At 49.3% G+C, this 16,359-nt stretch overlaps 1 protein-coding gene across 2 annotated transcripts in view; it reads right to left on the minus strand.

The window, feature by feature from the left end:
- CDK12 (cyclin dependent kinase 12) overlaps positions 1–16,353 on the minus strand; it is a 26,229-nt gene extending 9,876 nt beyond the window's left edge. For both annotated transcript variants that reach the window (XM_042027984.1, XM_042027985.1), the window contains exons 1-8: positions 15,188–16,353; positions 8,326–9,204; positions 4,850–5,026; positions 3,717–3,856; positions 3,006–3,176; positions 2,079–2,268; positions 1,549–1,605; positions 941–1,042 (exon numbers count right to left, since the gene is read on the minus strand). In XM_042027984.1, the coding sequence (XP_041883918.1) occupies positions 941–1,042; positions 1,549–1,605; positions 2,079–2,268; positions 3,006–3,176; positions 3,717–3,856; positions 4,850–5,026; positions 8,326–9,204; positions 15,188–16,224 (2,753 nt within the window). In that variant the 5' untranslated portion in view covers positions 16,225–16,353. The remainder of the gene's footprint in view (positions 1–940; positions 1,043–1,548; positions 1,606–2,078; positions 2,269–3,005; positions 3,177–3,716; positions 3,857–4,849; positions 5,027–8,325; positions 9,205–15,187) is intronic.
- Between the last annotated feature and the right edge of the window lie 6 nt (positions 16,354–16,359).

Raw genomic sequence — 16,359 nt, forward strand, 5'->3', positions numbered from 1 at the left:
GCCTAGCTGCCCGTGGCTGTCAGGGCCAGCAGAGGAGCTGGATTTGTGCACACAGAGCTCTTGTACAGCTGGGAGGGAAAGAGGGAAGAGAGGAAGCACCTCTGACTCCTGCAGTCCTCAACATCTCTCCTTAACCCACCAGGAATCAGTGCCAGGAGTAGCTGGAGGGATGCAGGCACCTGTCTGGAATGGGAATAACCCCATGCATGTGGAACAGGAACTGAGCAGCAACTGGGCCTCCTCACAGTCAGTAATTATGATTAATTACTGGTTTTACCAACCTCTGTTTGTGTTATAAATCCTGCTGAAGTTCAGCTGGGAATATCCCAGTGGGAAGTGCATGCTCTAGGGAATCCAGCCTCAGTTCTGACAGCTGAATCCTCCAGTCTCTGCTTCTGAATCACTCAGAAAAATGTTCCACCTTTGTGGCTGAACTGCCCAGACTCCTGTTCCCCAGGCTTCCTATACTACTGAAACTTCCTGAAACCTGAAATATCTACTTAAAAATGTTTTAGCTGAAAAAAAATAACAAATCAGTGGCAAACAGCAACTTAAAGATTTTAGAGAAAAATTCTCTAAAAAACACATTGAAGGAGTGAACAGCACAGGGCAAACGTGTTACCCCTCCAGGGCTGTGTCACCCCTCTTGATCTCAAGGGTACATCAATATCAGGTTGGTTTGCACTTTAAATAGTGAAAATTTTATTTTTTACCCTTTCTCATTTCAAAACCAAGGAAAACCTCATTCTAGGAGTTTTTACTAATTGGTTTGAATGAGGTGACACACCCCTACCCCTCACAGAAGTATTCCTGTCTCATCCTGACACTCTGCGCGGCTGGGACAGATCCAGCTGTGAGAATTGGCACAAACTGGGGAACAGCTCCCAGGGGAATGCTCAGGAGCTGGTTCCAGAGCCAGGGAAGGCACAGCAGGACTCACCCACAGCTCCACACGTCGATGGCAGGGGTGTAACGCTCCTCCCCGAGCAGCAGTTCTGGGGGTCGGTACCACAACGTGATGACTTTGTTGGTGTAGGGACGGCTGCAAAGCAAAAAAAAAAAAACCACCAATAAAACCAATAAAAACTCATCCCAAGAGCCACAAAACCCTGGAAAACTGCTCTTTTTTACTTCCCAGCTGCAGTTACACCTGTCAGTGGCAGCAGGGGGGTTTCAAGCGTCTGCACTTCCAGAGCTACCAGAGGAGTTAAAAACAGCTGAGGAGGTACCGTGGATTTTCCAGGAATCAGGACTTGTAGACTGAAAATCCCTGACCCTCAGCAGGCTGCCATCACTGAATAGTGACTGACCTCGGAGCAAAACCTGCTCCAGGGCAGGTCAAAGGCAAGTAGAGAAGAAGTTTTGGCTCCTCATGAGCTGCTTTTCTAAGGAAAAGTTATTAATACCAGCCAGGAGTGTGTTTGTCCAACAGCTGGAGCTGGATGATACCACTGGAAATCATTTGTGAGGACTTCCAAGTGAGGGATTATGTGGATACTAAGAAGAAAGAAGCTCATCCCACCCAGGTAAGCCCCTTCCCCTCCTCACCTCTCCTCTGAGCTGTAGAGTCGTGCGAGCCCAAAATCTGCAAGTTTGATCTGCCCACTGAAAGACAAAAAAAACCCCCAGCCCTTGGTTTAAATCCCAGAATTATAGAATGTACTGAGCTGTAAGGATCCCATCAGAACCCAACTCCTACTTAAACCCCAGTTAAAGGGTGAGGAAACCCCCGTGCAGCAGAAAAGCCTCACAAAGCCACGTGGGCAGGAATTACTGCTCGATATGCCCGGCTCAATTCTCCACTTGTGACAGAATGCTTCAAAGAAATCCAAAGGAAAAAAAGAAAAAAAAAAGCACCAATAATTCAGTGTCACCTGCATCACAAACCCTTCTCAACAGGCCAATGTTCCACAGAATTTTTTTAGGTGGATATCCAGACATTAAATTGTAATTACGGACAAGATTCTTCTCACAGCTCCTGCCCCTGAGCACACTCAAGGTGAGGACAGCACTGGGTGCTCTCAGCTGAACCCAGGGAGAGCACGAGGAAAAGAGAAGTGGATCCACTGCCAGGTTACCTGTTGTTCAGTAAGATGTTGGAGCACTTGATGTCTCGATGCAGGAAATTCTTTTTGTGACAGTAATCCAGCCCCTCCATTAACTGTTTCATGAAAGACTTGATATGGTCCTCTGAGAAATGTACCAAGCCAGATTCTAGCAGCCCCATTAGGTCATGGTCCATGTACTCAAACACAAGGTAAAAGGCACCTGGGATAATAAACAGAGAAATGGTTGGAAACAAAAGGAGACACACAAAAAAAAGGAGGAATGAAAGGAGATTCAGTTGTTCAAAGTCTCTTTTGTGCATTATTCTGCTGGAGTTGGTTTTTTTTTTGACACAGTCCTGTGCTGTTTCAGGCTTACTGGGCATCCTTTTCTCTCAAGGGGTAACAAAGCCCCAAAACAACAAAGTAGCCCCACCAGGCTGATATCTGAAATTAAATATGCACTCAAAATAAATTCCTTTGAAGTTCTGGCCATGTTTACCTACATGCTTTGGTTATTTTCTTTCAAGAGAATTTGTTGAAGAAATCACTGCCATGCATGGTTTGAACTTGTGTTTGGGTTGCTCCCTTCTCTCTCCTGGAAGGGAAGGTCCCAAACAAGAGCCAGTGGGATGCTGAAACTGTCTTGTTCCACAGTGACTGAGAACAAAAGGCTTTTCACATTATTAGTAAGTTTGTTGCCACTCATCAGTGTTAGAAGTGACCCTGTAAAGGCTTTTTTTTTTTTTAAAGACTGCTTTTCCACAATTCTGCAGGAATGCAATCATCCTTTGATCAACTCAAACTGGAATCTGTCCTTTGAGGTGAGGCCAGATCCAGATCTAACCCTGTAGGAGGAACACAAAGAAGCAGATCTACCCCAGAGCCGAGTTTTAAACTAAACCAAGGGGTTGCATCACATCTGTGGTGAATGGAAACCAGCCCTGCAGCCAACTCTACCTTTGTCCTTCTTGAAATCCAGTGCATCTTGTTTGTCCGTGACGATCTCCTTCATGTTGACGACGCTGCGGTGGATGAGCTGCCGCAGGATTTTGATCTCCCGGATGGCCGTGATGGGGAATCCTTCCTTCTCATTGTCCAGGCGCACCTTCTTCAGAGCCACCAGCTCACCTGCCAGGCCACAGCGGGGTCACAGCCTGCTCACCTCACTGCCCTGCACTCCCAGGGAAGTTGGGAGCAGCCCCAAGCACAGAAAACGCCAACCAAGGGACAGCACAGGCAGATTTAGTTTCCTCCCTGCTCGTTTTAGTTCAATTGCTCTGCTTGGAGTGCTCACACGACACCTGTGCTTTCCCTAACCTGCTCCAGCAGAAAGGGGGAACAGAAGCTGACCCTGGAATTTCCCAAGCTCTGCTGCAATAAAGCCTGACAATCTAAAAAGCAGGGGTTCAGCTGGTACCTCTGAGCGGGTGTCAAACCACACCCCAGGGCACAGGATCTCACCAGCAGAGCAGGAACCAGGGCACTAAACTTAGGATTCCAGAGCTCCTGCTCTTCTGCCCCTTTTGGAAAACACCTGATGGAAGTGCTTATCCCAGGGCTGGTGTCACTTCTCGTTCTGCAGCTATTTGTCACTGTGGAGCAGCAGTGGCAGGGAGCTGAGCACAGCCACAAAGCCTTGAAGTGGAATTTACCTGGAGCCATCCTCACCTGTGTCCTTGTCCTTGGCTTTGTACACCTGCCCGTACGTCCCTTCTCCGATTATCCCGATGATGTCGAACTTGTCCACACAACGCTTGCCCCAGTCGCTTTCCGTCTGTCTCCTCTCCCCATACCGAGGACAACAGATTCTGCAGGAGGAAAGAGCTCTGTGAGACACCTGAGGGCTCCAGCCCAGTGGCATCCCACAAAAAAATCTACCTGCACCAACGTGTTCATTCCTAAAAGCCAAAAGCAAAGCTCAGGCACGTTGGCTTTGCACTCCAAGAACTGGAATGTTCAGTTGAATGTGTTTTGCTGTGTAATCCCAATACAGGCACTGCTGAACAGGAATATTATCCTGGGTAGCATTATCGTATTGCAGCAGGACAAAAATGAATGTCTGGGATGTTTTGCAGGATGCTGGACATTTGATTTTCATTTAAGACACTCTGTACAAAACATCAGGGGATTTTGCTCCTTCAACAGCTGCCTAAATTTGTTATCAGGGCCAGTTCTCTATACCTTGAACACAGAACCCCAGAATGGTTTGGGTTGGAAGGGACATGAAATACGATCCAATCCCACCCCCTGCATGGGCAGGGAGACCTTCCACTATCCCAGGTTGCTCCAAGCCCCGTCCAACCTGGCCTTGGACACTTCCAAGGGGGATCCAGGGGCAGCCACAGCTTCCCAGGACACCCTGTGCCAGTGCAGTTCCATGGGCAACACTTCAGTCATGAAGTGCATGAAGCAAACATGGACATCTCCCATCTGAACAACCAACTTCAGAAAGCAACAAGAGCTTTATACAGAGCTGCTCATCCAGAGGTTTCTTTGGAATGTGGGCATGGCTAAACCAAAGAGAAAAGAGCTTTGGGGGTAGATGTGGCTGGAGATTGAACGTGACACACTCCAGCAACTTTTACCATTAATTCTCAGCTAAATGGGGCAAGCTGCCTTTAGCTGAGGGTCCAAAAGTGAAACAACCCACAGGAAACAGTCATTATACTGAATAATACAGAAATAGGAACTTGTTTTCTCTCCCGTCTCACTTCCCTCAATAAAGAGCTCTCAAACAACTTCGGGGACTTAAGAGACTCAAACATTCAAAAAAAAAAAAAAAAAAATGAAGTCAGCCTTACTTTGGTCTCTTTTTGAAGGGTTGCTGAGGTGGTGTGGCTGCCTTTGGTTCCGGGGAGTCGGGAGGAGATGGGTCCCCCCCAGGGAGCTCTGGGGGGAGCGGGAGGTCCGTGAGTAAGTGTCGTGGTCTCTGCTCTCTATCTTTCTTCACAGGTTTTGGAGGAAGAATCTCTTTTGGACTAAACTCCGAAAAGTTAATACAACACAAAAGTCAGACTCAACAGCCAGGTAAACAAACAAAAAAAAGCTACTGTAGGACAACACCTCTGGTTGACAATGTGAGGTTTAAGTGTTAAAATTAGCACATTGAAATATAAAATAAAACAGCCTTAAATGTACAATGTTAATACACCACGAGAGAAAAGTGTCAGAGTGGAACACATTGAATGAACACACAGGTCTGCACTAGAACTCGCTCAATTTGCACCAATCAGTATCAGTAATTCAGAGTTTCCTGTGAGGCAGCTCAGGGGATCAGCCAGCACCCACTTTCTGACCTTTACTTCCTCTATTTACTCCATTTATCACCATGAAATTAAATGTTTGACTTGGTGAGGACCACTATAAATACAGAGCAAGAGTTAAACCTTTCTCCACAAGTAACTGTTAACCTCTTAGCAAGGGCTGAAATGTAGCTTTAACTCCTGAATGCTGCTGAGGAACCAAAAGTTGATTTTTTAAATCCAATTACCAAGGGCATCAGGAGTTTGGTTTAGCCTGGCAGGAGCTGCATGAGCAGAACCTACTTTCTTTTTCATGTATTCAGCGAGGAGAATTCCTAGGTTTGGGTAGTCACGAATTCTCCGTGCTAATCTCTGCTTCACCAGGAAAAGAAAAAAATTAAGAAATCCAAACAGGCCTTCCCAGGTCTGTTTTTAGGGCAGGGAGCAGGTTTGGTGTTTGTACCATCAGGTCTAACACTTCAGAATAAATGAACTGATGGAAGTAGGTCGTTTTCCCAATTATTTTATCAGACACTGCCTAATGTGCACGACAATCTCTTGTGAAATCTACTTAAGGAAGGAGGAAGACAAGAAACACCAGACATGGGAGAGGTAGATGGGCTGAAACTCTCCCCCCCATGGACAGCAAAATCTTTAGGAGCAGAATAATCATGTTCAAACATCTACAGAGAATCATGGAATTGTTAAGGCTGGAAAAGATGGAGTCCAACCATTCACCACTAAACCACAAAACCTTTTTCCAGAGACCCCTCAAAAACAACTCCTTCACAAGACCATGGTGGGAAGGGTGAAGGTGTGGCTGGAGAGTGAACCTGCAGTGCCCAGCCTCTCTCCCTTTCACCAAAAAATCCCCATTTTCTCGCCTTTTATCTGTTCAGTTCTCTATTTGCATATCAGCACTTGGTTCCTGTAAGTTCAGCTCCCCCAGGACACCCGGGCAGGTCACCAGGGAGAGGAAGCCAAACAGAGCCTTCAGAGCTGCCCAAGCAGAGAAAAGACCAAGAGTGAACACCACAACAAAGGCTCCTTGGAGCTCCTTTCCCCTCTGTCCCCTGAACCAGCAGGAATGGCACCCCTGGGCCAGCAGGAATGGCAGCAGCCATTGAGTGCTGCGTTCCCAGGAAGCTGCACAAGCTCCGCACCTTCGGAGCGCAGCATCGAACCAGGACAAAATTCCTACTAATTTCTCCTGAACAGCTTTTCCTCCTCTCCTGGTGAACCACCCAGGCCTAAAAGCATTGCAGAGGGTGATAATTCTGGAGAGGTTCAAGAGTCTCCAGTTGAATGAGGTGTGTTCTGTCCTTGGACACTTCAAAGCCCCATTTTCAACCCTGTGCTCACCACGGGCTCGGGGCTGGAACGTTCCCCAGGCTCAGCAAGGACAAAAGTCCAGCTCAAAGAGTTTTGCTCATAAAAACGAAGGCAGTTGGTGAAGGGTGAGATTCTGCACAGTCAGGGCCACATGGAACTGCCACCAGACTCAGCAAAACAAGAGGGACTTCTCACCCTTTTATTGGGAAAAAGTCACACAGAGCCATTTACTGAGCTCCAGCACCACCCTCATCACCCCAGCCCTGAGGTCAGGGATAAAACACTTTTACAGAGCTAAGCTACACCTGGCTGGTAAAAAAAAAAAAAAAAAAAAAGAGCTCTAGGTATAAGTGGCTGAAAAAATGAAATAGAGATTTGCAGGAGAAGTTCTGGGATTGGAAAGGAGGGAACACTGCAGCGGGATTTGCTTTGCCTGGCATTTGGGTTGGGAAAATCATCAGGCAGCTCAAAGCTCCTGCTCATCACAGAGACATTTAAACCCAGTAATGTTTGCTGAACAACATTAAACAGCTCAGGGAGGGCAACAAACACACACCAGCCTCACTTGTAGGCTGGAGGCAGTGAGAACATTTCCCTGATTGGCATCAATACCAGAATCAACCATGAAAATCAAGTCAGTTATTCAGAACATGCAACACTTCACCACAGGGTGATTGTATCGAGTCACAACTGTGGGATAACACAATGGTCACTAAAAACATGCCTTACTTCCCAATTCCAGCACATTTTAGTGATGGTGGGAAAATTCAGGAGCTTTTAGGGAACTACAGGCTTAGCAGGTCAAGTAGAAAAAAAAAAAAAATATATATCATTGATGACCTTAAGTTAACAGCACTGCAACATCCTAGCAGCTAGAAAAGGAGAGAAAAAACAAATATTTGGGTTTTTTTCACTCCATTCTGGATATTCTGTTCCTTTCTTCCCACTGAAAGAAATCCCCACAATGGGGTTTCCAAACAAGTTCATCACAGAAGCCACAACCACCCCCAGCCCAGCCAGAGCTACAGTTACAGGCCAGAGCCAAGTCTGCACGTTTTGATCAGAAATGATCAGGAAATAAAGTTGAAGTAGGTGCAGTTTCGCTCATTTTTAAACTTTTTCAAACAAACAATACCTACTCTTCAAGCAATAAAAGATTGCATCAATTATTCAACGGTTAAGACAATACTCAAGTTAAACCAATGCTGGTTTTTACATGTGGGCACGCTCTGTGTGGCTGGTGAAACTGGAACAGAAGCAGCTCTGGTTTGTGTTCTTATACTGGAATTGTTAAGCTTTTTCCTGTTCTTTGAGTACAAGTTTCTGAGGAATTAAGCAAACAAACAACAAAAAAAGCAATTTTAAAGCGTGCAAACAGCTCCAACACAAAGAGAGGCATAATCCCACATCCACATTCCATCCCTGTAATAAACATGAGCAAGGAATGATGTGAAACCTCTCCTAAGCAGCACTAAAGCAGCAGCCAAACCTCTTTGTTTCCCACAGAGATAAGAGGCAACTACCTGCATGGCATCATGAAACTCTCCACACAAACCTGGAATGGCCCTGGGATAACACCTTTGTACCAGTGCCACAGTTGTACTCTGCAGGATAAACTCATAACTGTAAAACCAACCCCAAAACCCCTCTTTATTCAAGGCTTTGCTCTTAAATGCAAAGGGGATGCTCTGGTGTGACCTTACCTATCCAAGTCATCTTCCCCAACTAAAATAGGGGGGAGCGGAAGCGGAGGCAAGGTGGAAGTTTTCAGGTGTGGGATAGCAGCCGTCACAGACACTTGGGTTTTTGTAGCCACCTGGACAGAGGACTGGGAGTTCACCTGAGAGGATAAAGTAGACGTCCTTGGGTGGGAAGAAGATGGCAAAGACGTTGGGGCTGAAGTAGGGACCTGAACAGGAGTCACTGGGGCCGGAGGCAAAGGCGGGACAGCGGGTGACGGAGGCAGCGGCGGCAGCGGCGGCGTGGGAGGCGGAGGGGTGGTGGTCGGCAGAGGCGGAGGAGGGGATTTGATGGCGGGGAGGGGGGGTGGAATCTCCTTCTCCACTGTGTCTGTCTCCTTTGGAGATACCAGGTCCTCTACCACTGCTACAGGCTTCGAGTCTTTCGTTCCCGTGGGTTTGGAATCCCTAACCGGAACAGGATGTTTCCTCTCCGAGTTCTCCTCTGCCTTGGATTTCGTCGTCTCCGCAGGGGCTTTAGGCTCTGCGTTCGTGTACAGTAAATTAACCGAGTCCGTGTCCGGAGGTTTCTCAGATTTAACAGTTTTGGTGACCTTTTTAGACTCTGTCCCAGCCTCCTTCAGTTCAGCCAAGCTGTTCTCCTTCCTAGCCAGGAAAACAGGGGAGCCCTTTGCCTCCTTCCCGTCCACCTTGGCCGCAGCGGCCGCCGCGGCCGCTCGCTCCTTCTTCTTCCTGCTGAGCTCTGCTCCGAGGCTGGAGTTCAGAGGGAGCCTGGTTGGGGATATGCTGGAATGGCGACTGCGGGAGCCAGACCTCTGCTTTTTGCTGTGAGATGAGTGTCTTGAATATCCAGGACTGCGGCTCCGGGACTTCACGGATTTCCTGAGGAGAGAATGGCGGGGAGAGAAATGAAACAGAGCTTCTCTCCTGCTCTGAGCTACTCACCAACAGCTGAATCCATTAGTGGTCAGCACAGAGAGTGCCCAACACCTGCCAGGAGATTCTGAAGCTACTGAAAGGAGTTTATGAGTCAATCAGGACCAGTTTTATACCATCATCATCATCCATTCTCCCTATGCCAGACTCACCATCACACTGGGAAGAGAAACGAAGGATCAAGGTTGGACAAGCCCCAAGGTAAAGAGGAGATCACAGCTCACACACACAACAGGAGACTTCAGTCCAGAGGATGAGCTGGCAGTTTAGGAATCTTTCACAGGAATTACGTGCAACTTTAAAGGAAACCACGGATAAAACACGGCTGCCCTCACGGGAACGCTGCCTCAGGGAATCGCGCACTTCAAGCTTATTTCCCACCCCCCCGGTTCTTTTAGTGCCATCAGAACTCAAATTTGCATAGTGTAATTAGGGAGAAGGAAAAATAAAACCCAGGAGTTTTAACTCTATTGGTCTTGGTCTTCCCCTACAAAAAAATGGGCTCTAAATCAGGTGTGTGTACAGAAATAATCACTGAAAATCTGTGCTGGGAGAGAAGCAAGGCAGGAAACACCTCACACCATCGGGGTTCGCACCACACGAACCTGCTCAGGAGAGAGCAGAGACTGATGGGGAAACCAGATAAAAACTAAAATGGAAGTGGAAACTGGTACTTCCAATGTCCATATCAAATTCCTGATAAGCCAGAACTGTTTCCTCCACTCCAGGAGGAACTAGGATTGGGCAGGGGGAGGCAGGAGGCTTTAGTGGTGTGGTGGGCTCTGATGCCAACAGGACAATCAAAAATTTTGAGCTCAGACCCTACAAATACTGTCACAGAATGGACACTCCGTGATTTATTACTCAGGATACATATAATTTGGAAAACAGAGAATTCCCTCAGAACAGTCCCACAGCAGTTATAAAACACCCCTAACAGCAGCAGTTCAAACCCAGGTGATACCGGCTCCCTTGTAACCATACCCAGAGCACAATTAACAACACCAATTAGTATTATCCCAAGACAATAAACATTTGGAAAATAAACTGGAGAACTGAGACAGCAGAAAGTTCCTGGCTCGACACCAGCAGCACCTTCCAGGAAGGGCAGCTGTGGCTGCGGGAGGTGAAGGGTCTCCCCACAGGGTGTGGGGTTCCCTCCCTACTCCAAGGATCAGCATTCCTCTCTCCCACTTGGAAGTACAACCCCAACCCTTGTGCTGACAGTGGTCAAAGAACACCAGGGCTGTAGGTAAGTCCTTACCTTTAGACTTGCAAAATAAATATACAACCAGAAGGAGAAAAAAGAGGGATCCGCAGCCACGCAGCTGTTTCCCCCCTCACCACACTGTTCTGTCATGGGAATGCTGCCTCAGGATCAGCTCTTTTTCCAAGGTTTCTGCTCAGTGAACCGATGGTCTGGGCTGCAGTTTGCCTGTCACCACGAGCTGGGAGAGCAGTTACCTTTTCAGGCCCTTTTGCAGGCTACAGAAAACATTCCTAATGAATCCTGTAGGATGTCACTTTGGAGCAACCACAAATACTTTTGGGGTTGCCATTCCCTACTGCAATTCATCCAGGATGGATTGTTCAAGATGCTGCAATACTCCCTTTCCTGCTCCCTGCCTTCCATCCTGCCCCATGATTAACCCCAACAATTACTCCAATTCATGGAATCATGGAATGGTTTGGGTGGAAAGGGACCTCAAAGCTCATCCAGTGCCACCCCTGCCATGGGCAGGGACACCTTCCACTATCCCAAGGTGCTCCAAGCCCCGTCCAACCTGGCCTTGGGCACTGCCAGGGATCCAGGGCCTGCCCACCCTCACAGGAATTTATTTAATCCAGCTGGATGCAGAGCAATCAAACCAGATCACTCACTATGTCCAAAGCAAACTTCCCCAAAAACCCAATTTTACCTTATTTAACGATGCTAATTTAGAAACAGCCACCAGGGACACCTGCCTGGACCAGGACAGGTGAGGCTGGGGAAGTGGTGGGATGGTCAGACCCTCTTACAGGGGCTGCACCACAGAACCAGCACTTCCGAGGGCTGGAATGACTCCGTGACCTTCCAGCAGCAAATACCCACAGTCCTCTGTCCCACCAGGAATAAATCCACCCGTTCCCTTCCAGTCCTCTTCACTCCACAGGCACCACTCACCCGTTTTCTCTTCCCTAACAATAACCACCTACAGTCACCACACCAACAACTGCTGTTTCTGAGGCCATTTTCCAGGCTGGTGTTTACAGCTGCTTTGTCAGACCCAAAAAAAGCCCCACATCCAGAAGCCTTCCTGCTCTAACACCCCCAGGAACAACACCACTACAGCAAACCTCACCTGCCATCCTTAGACCATCAACAGCCCCAAAAACACCAACACAGCACCTTGCTGGAGGGCCTTTTATCACCACATCTCTCAAAAAAACAGGCAATAAAGTACAGAAGATGCATGGGCAGGTTTTGCTTCTGGAAGAGAACCATTTCCATCCTCTGGAATGATTTTTTTGTGGCTTTACCTGCAGCCACTTAATAGCACTTTTACCCTTTTCACCCTTAATTGGTGAAGCCTTGCTGTAACATTCCACACCTTACTTGCTTTGCCACGGTTATCCAGGATGGATGAGGGGCAATTCATGCCTTCCTCCTTCTGGATAAGAATGCTCTGGGATTAAAACCCACCCTGCTGTCCCTCCAGAACTGGAAAAGAGAAATAAAAGATACCAACCACGACAACTATGAATTAACAAAGTCAGAGATCATGGCTTCACCTAAAAATCCAAATTAAAAAGGATGATGTGATTTATTTTAAGTCACACAATCAGAAGATTGGGATGGCCTCTGGAGAAGGGAATGCTAGAACCTTCCATGCTGAGAAGGTCATGGTTAACAGGTGTCAGCAGAGGCGACCTGCAAAGCCCCACATCCACGTAATTCCATGTGATCCATCCAGGTTCACCCACAAATATTTCAGTATTTTACCTGCTCTAAACAACACACAGTTAAGGATAAAGCAGAGAATAGCATCTGGGAAGCCTGACTGCTCCAATTTCTCAGGAAACAACCTTTATTTCTTATTTTTGAATGCCCAGCAACCTTTCACCACGGCAAGGACCCGTGGTACAACAGCCACTGCTCCAGCACGTGCACACTCACACCTCACTACTCCATCAGCACACAGCACATCCCACCTCCAGCAAGCTGAGGGACTCTGGAATTCCATCTCCTACTTTTAGCTGCAGTGACAACAGTTGCTACACAGAATGCCAAAGCACATCTGTTATTTTTCCCTACTGACCAAACCATCCTCGTTTCCTCCTTGCTAGGAAGCGAGTTGTTTTCCACAGCCACTGGAAATGCAAACACTCTGGATTTTCTCCAATCAGCACAGCACATGGATGCAGCTCCCTAATGCTGTGTTTTGGATGTGGAGATGAAAGACAACACAGAATGCACTGAAACACCCCCCATATTGTCAGTCAATGGAAATAACTGAGTGTCCCAGAAAAGCCTGAAGAACGCCAGCCATGGCAGGTGTTCCCTGCCTCAGTGTGCCAGTTAAAGAGGTTTTCTCTCCCAAAAATGCTTCTGCTCCTCTGCAGGAAGCACAAAAGGGATCAGTCACTGCCCAAAGTCAGCTGCCCCCTTTCACACATCTGCAGCACATCAAGGTCGGGAGGGCTCAGCCCACCCACTCCCTCAGGTGCACCCTGAGCCCCCCAGGTGAGCTCCCCTCTGGCTCCTGGACACACCTGACCACGACCCCCCCCCCCCCTTCCCAGTCCCACCTCACAGCCTGGGAGCTCCACAAAGCAAAACTAAACACGTGAATGACAACTTACAGTTCACCTGACATATGGAAAACACATGAAATTCCCTCTGTCCCTTTACTACCATCACTGCAGGCAGATGTTTTCCAAAGGGGTTGGAATACCTCACACAGTCAGAGAGTTATCTGCCCAGGAAAGAGAGAGGAGTAAGTTATCAAGCCAGAGATTCAGAGAGTTTGGTACAAGCTGAGTGCAAACAGTGAGTAACCTTTGGAACCTGTCTGGTTTGGGATCCAGCATTTAGTAGAGAGCCAAAGATATCCTTAAAAAGTAGGTCTGGAAGTTTAGGGAAGCAGCACAAAGTGCTCTGAAGTTGCTCCCATAAATCAGGGAACTGTAACTGCTGGATTTCTCAACTCAGAAGCAACCAGCCACTTACACAGAGAGGTTCTCCTGGGAAGTGGAGCAACCTGTGGGAAAACCTAGGGGGAAAAAACTCTTAGGATACCACTGCAGTTCCCAATGGCTTCTCCTTGTTTAGGGCTGGACACTTATCCAATGCCATCACCCAAGAGTTGTATCAGGGAACAGACACCTCCTACCACTGCATCCTTGCTCTCCCAAAGGATTAGTAAATAACACGTCAGAGTAGCACCACCAGGCAAAAAGGATTGAAGGGAAGGAGGAGAAAATCATCCAGGCCTATCCCTGAGAACCTCCCAGGTGTACACAGAGAAAACAGGGCAGAGGAGCAGCAGCCTGGAGGAAATTTTCACTGTAAAATCACAGTGGAATACGGAGATTTTACGTCAGAGCTTCCAGGGGGCTGAAACCAACACAGAACTCCCAGCAAGGACAAAGGCAAGTTCTCCGTGGAAGACAGCACTCTTGAAGTTCAGAGTTTTAGTAACAAAGACCAAATTCCAAAAGCCCCTTTGCTTTGGGAACTGCTGAGCTGGAGGATGCAGCACAGCAACCACGGAGCAGAGCATTCCTATGGCCATTACATTCCAGGTCACATCTGAATTGCCATGGAGCTCCAAGCAAAGCTCCACAGCATCCATGGAGACAACTGGAAACTCACTGAACATAAGCCAAAGCTAGAAAAAGAAAGGATCAACATTAGACCATGTCACAGGATGATTAATGAACACCTGAAACAAAACACACAGAGATACCTTGAAAGAATTGTTTCCTTCTGTAGCAAAGTTACTGAGTTAAAGGCAAAAAAGAGAGAAAATTAGAGTTAAGCCAAAATCCAGCTGGTTGCTCCTCGCCCTTCCAGAATGCCCAGATTTCAGAAGGGAAGGAAGAAACTCTAGTGCTGAGAAAAGTTTAGGTTGAGAGATGGGAGTTTGCACATGGTTGTCTCTAATCCAAGGGAAAAGAAAAGACAAGTCAGTTCAGACAGAGCAAAATCCACCCCAGACGAGCCCTCCTGAAAAGTGGGATCAAGTTCCCACATGCACTAAACAGATAAAGGCTTCCAGAAATAGGTGAAAACATTCCCCGTGCCTGAACTTCCCGCCTGGTAAGCGCATTAGATCCCGCTCCGGGAGCCGCGGAGCGCGGCCCTCCCCACGCAGGGGCCACTCCAGAGGTGGGTGTAACTTAATCCCAGGAGCTCATCCAGCCTCCCTCCCTGCCCAGAGCCAACATGGACGCTGCCTCCCGCCACGCACAGAGGCGTTTCCCAAAGTGTGAACTCCATTTCCAAGGGAATTGTCAAGGCCCCAACCAAAGCAACTCCACGCACATCACTCCGCAGCCAAATTCGGCACCAGTGCGGAGGAAAGGAGTCACAGAATCCCACGGTTTGGGTTGGAAAGGGTCTTTGAGACCATCCCACTCCATGCCATGGGCAGGGACACCTTTCACTAGCCCAGCTCGCTCCAAGCCCTGTCCAACCTTGGACAATTCTGGGGACGAGGCATACACAACTTCCCTGGGCAACCTGTGCCAGGCCCTCACCACCCTCACAGGGAAGAATTTTTTTCCTAATACCCCATCTAAACCACCCATTCCCCCTTATCCTGTCACTCCAAACTCTCCTAAGTAGCTTTGCCCCATCTTTCCTGGAACCCCCTTCAGGTCTCTCGCATTCCCAGCTCCATCCCAACCCCTTCCCAGCTCCCAGGGCGAGGTGGGGCACACACACCTGGCGATGGGGCTCCGGCTCACGGAGCGCTTGGAGGCGAAGGGGCTGCTGGAGCGGCGGCGGCCGTAGGGGCTCGGGGACCTCCCGCTGTAGGAGCCGCTGCCCCGCTCGTAGCTGGACGAGCGCCTCCGGCCGTAGGGGCTCACGGATCGCTGCCGCCGGCTGTAGGGGCTGGGCGAGCGGGCGTTGGACTGGTAGCCCACAGGCTCCTTGTAGGGCGGGCTGAGGGACTGCCGGCGCGAGGAGCCGCCGGGGCTCTTCCTGTAGGGATCGTAGGTGCTGGACGTGTGGGAGCGGGGCGGGCTGAGGTCGTACTCCTGGACGTAGGAGGCTCCCGAGGGGCTGTCGTCCAGTTTCGGGCTGTCCGACCATTTCCTGTGAGGGCTCCTGGATTTCCTCTTCGGGCTGTCGATGGTTTTGTAACTTTTGGGAGCATCCCTTTTCCGATGGCTTTTGCTGCGCTCTTTGTGGCTGGACTTGAGCTCCCGCTCCTTCCTGGACTTCTCCTTGTGAGCCTTGGCCGAGCGCGATTCCTTGTTGCTGCTCTTGGAGGAGAGCGCCTTGGGGTGCTCCTCGCTCTCCAGGAGCCTCTTGGAGGATCCCGATATCCTCTCCTTGGTGGACCTGCTGGAAGAATCCAGGCTCTTTTCCAACTTCCTATCTTTCTCCGCCTGTTTGCTCTTCATCAGCTCCCGGAGTCGTTTGTGCTGGTGGTGCCGGTGCTTCTGGGCCCTCTCGCTCCTCTCCGCCCTCCTCTCCTCGTTGTCCCTCCTGTCCAGCTTGAGGGCCACATCGTCCGAGAAGGTGTCCGAGTCCGAGCTGATGTCATCGTACTCCACCAGCGGCTTGATCACCGCTCCCAGGGGCGCCGCCGCTTCCTGGGCCGCCAGCGGGGACTCCCTGGAGTGCCTGGATTTGTGCCTCTTGTGCCTGGAGCCCGCCCGGTGTCTCTCCTTGCTGTTGGAGCTCCCGCTGCCCGGCTGCGAGGACCCCCCGCCGCCGTCCTTCTTGCCCCCATGTCTCTCCGGATTTGGCATTCCTCCCCCGCTGCGCTCGGGAACGGCGAGGGGGGGACTCCGCGAAACCCCCGAACTTCAAACTCCCTCCGCGCCCGCCCCTCGCACCATCCACCCCGGCCTCGGTCCTCCCTCCTACATGAGGAGCGGGGCCCG

The sequence above is a fragment of the Corvus kubaryi genome, unplaced genomic scaffold, assembly GCF_017639235.1.
Source record: "Corvus kubaryi isolate FWS band 111438036 unplaced genomic scaffold, C.kubaryi_AGA036_p1.0 37301, whole genome shotgun sequence".
NCBI lineage: Eukaryota > Metazoa > Chordata > Aves > Passeriformes > Corvidae > Corvus > Corvus kubaryi.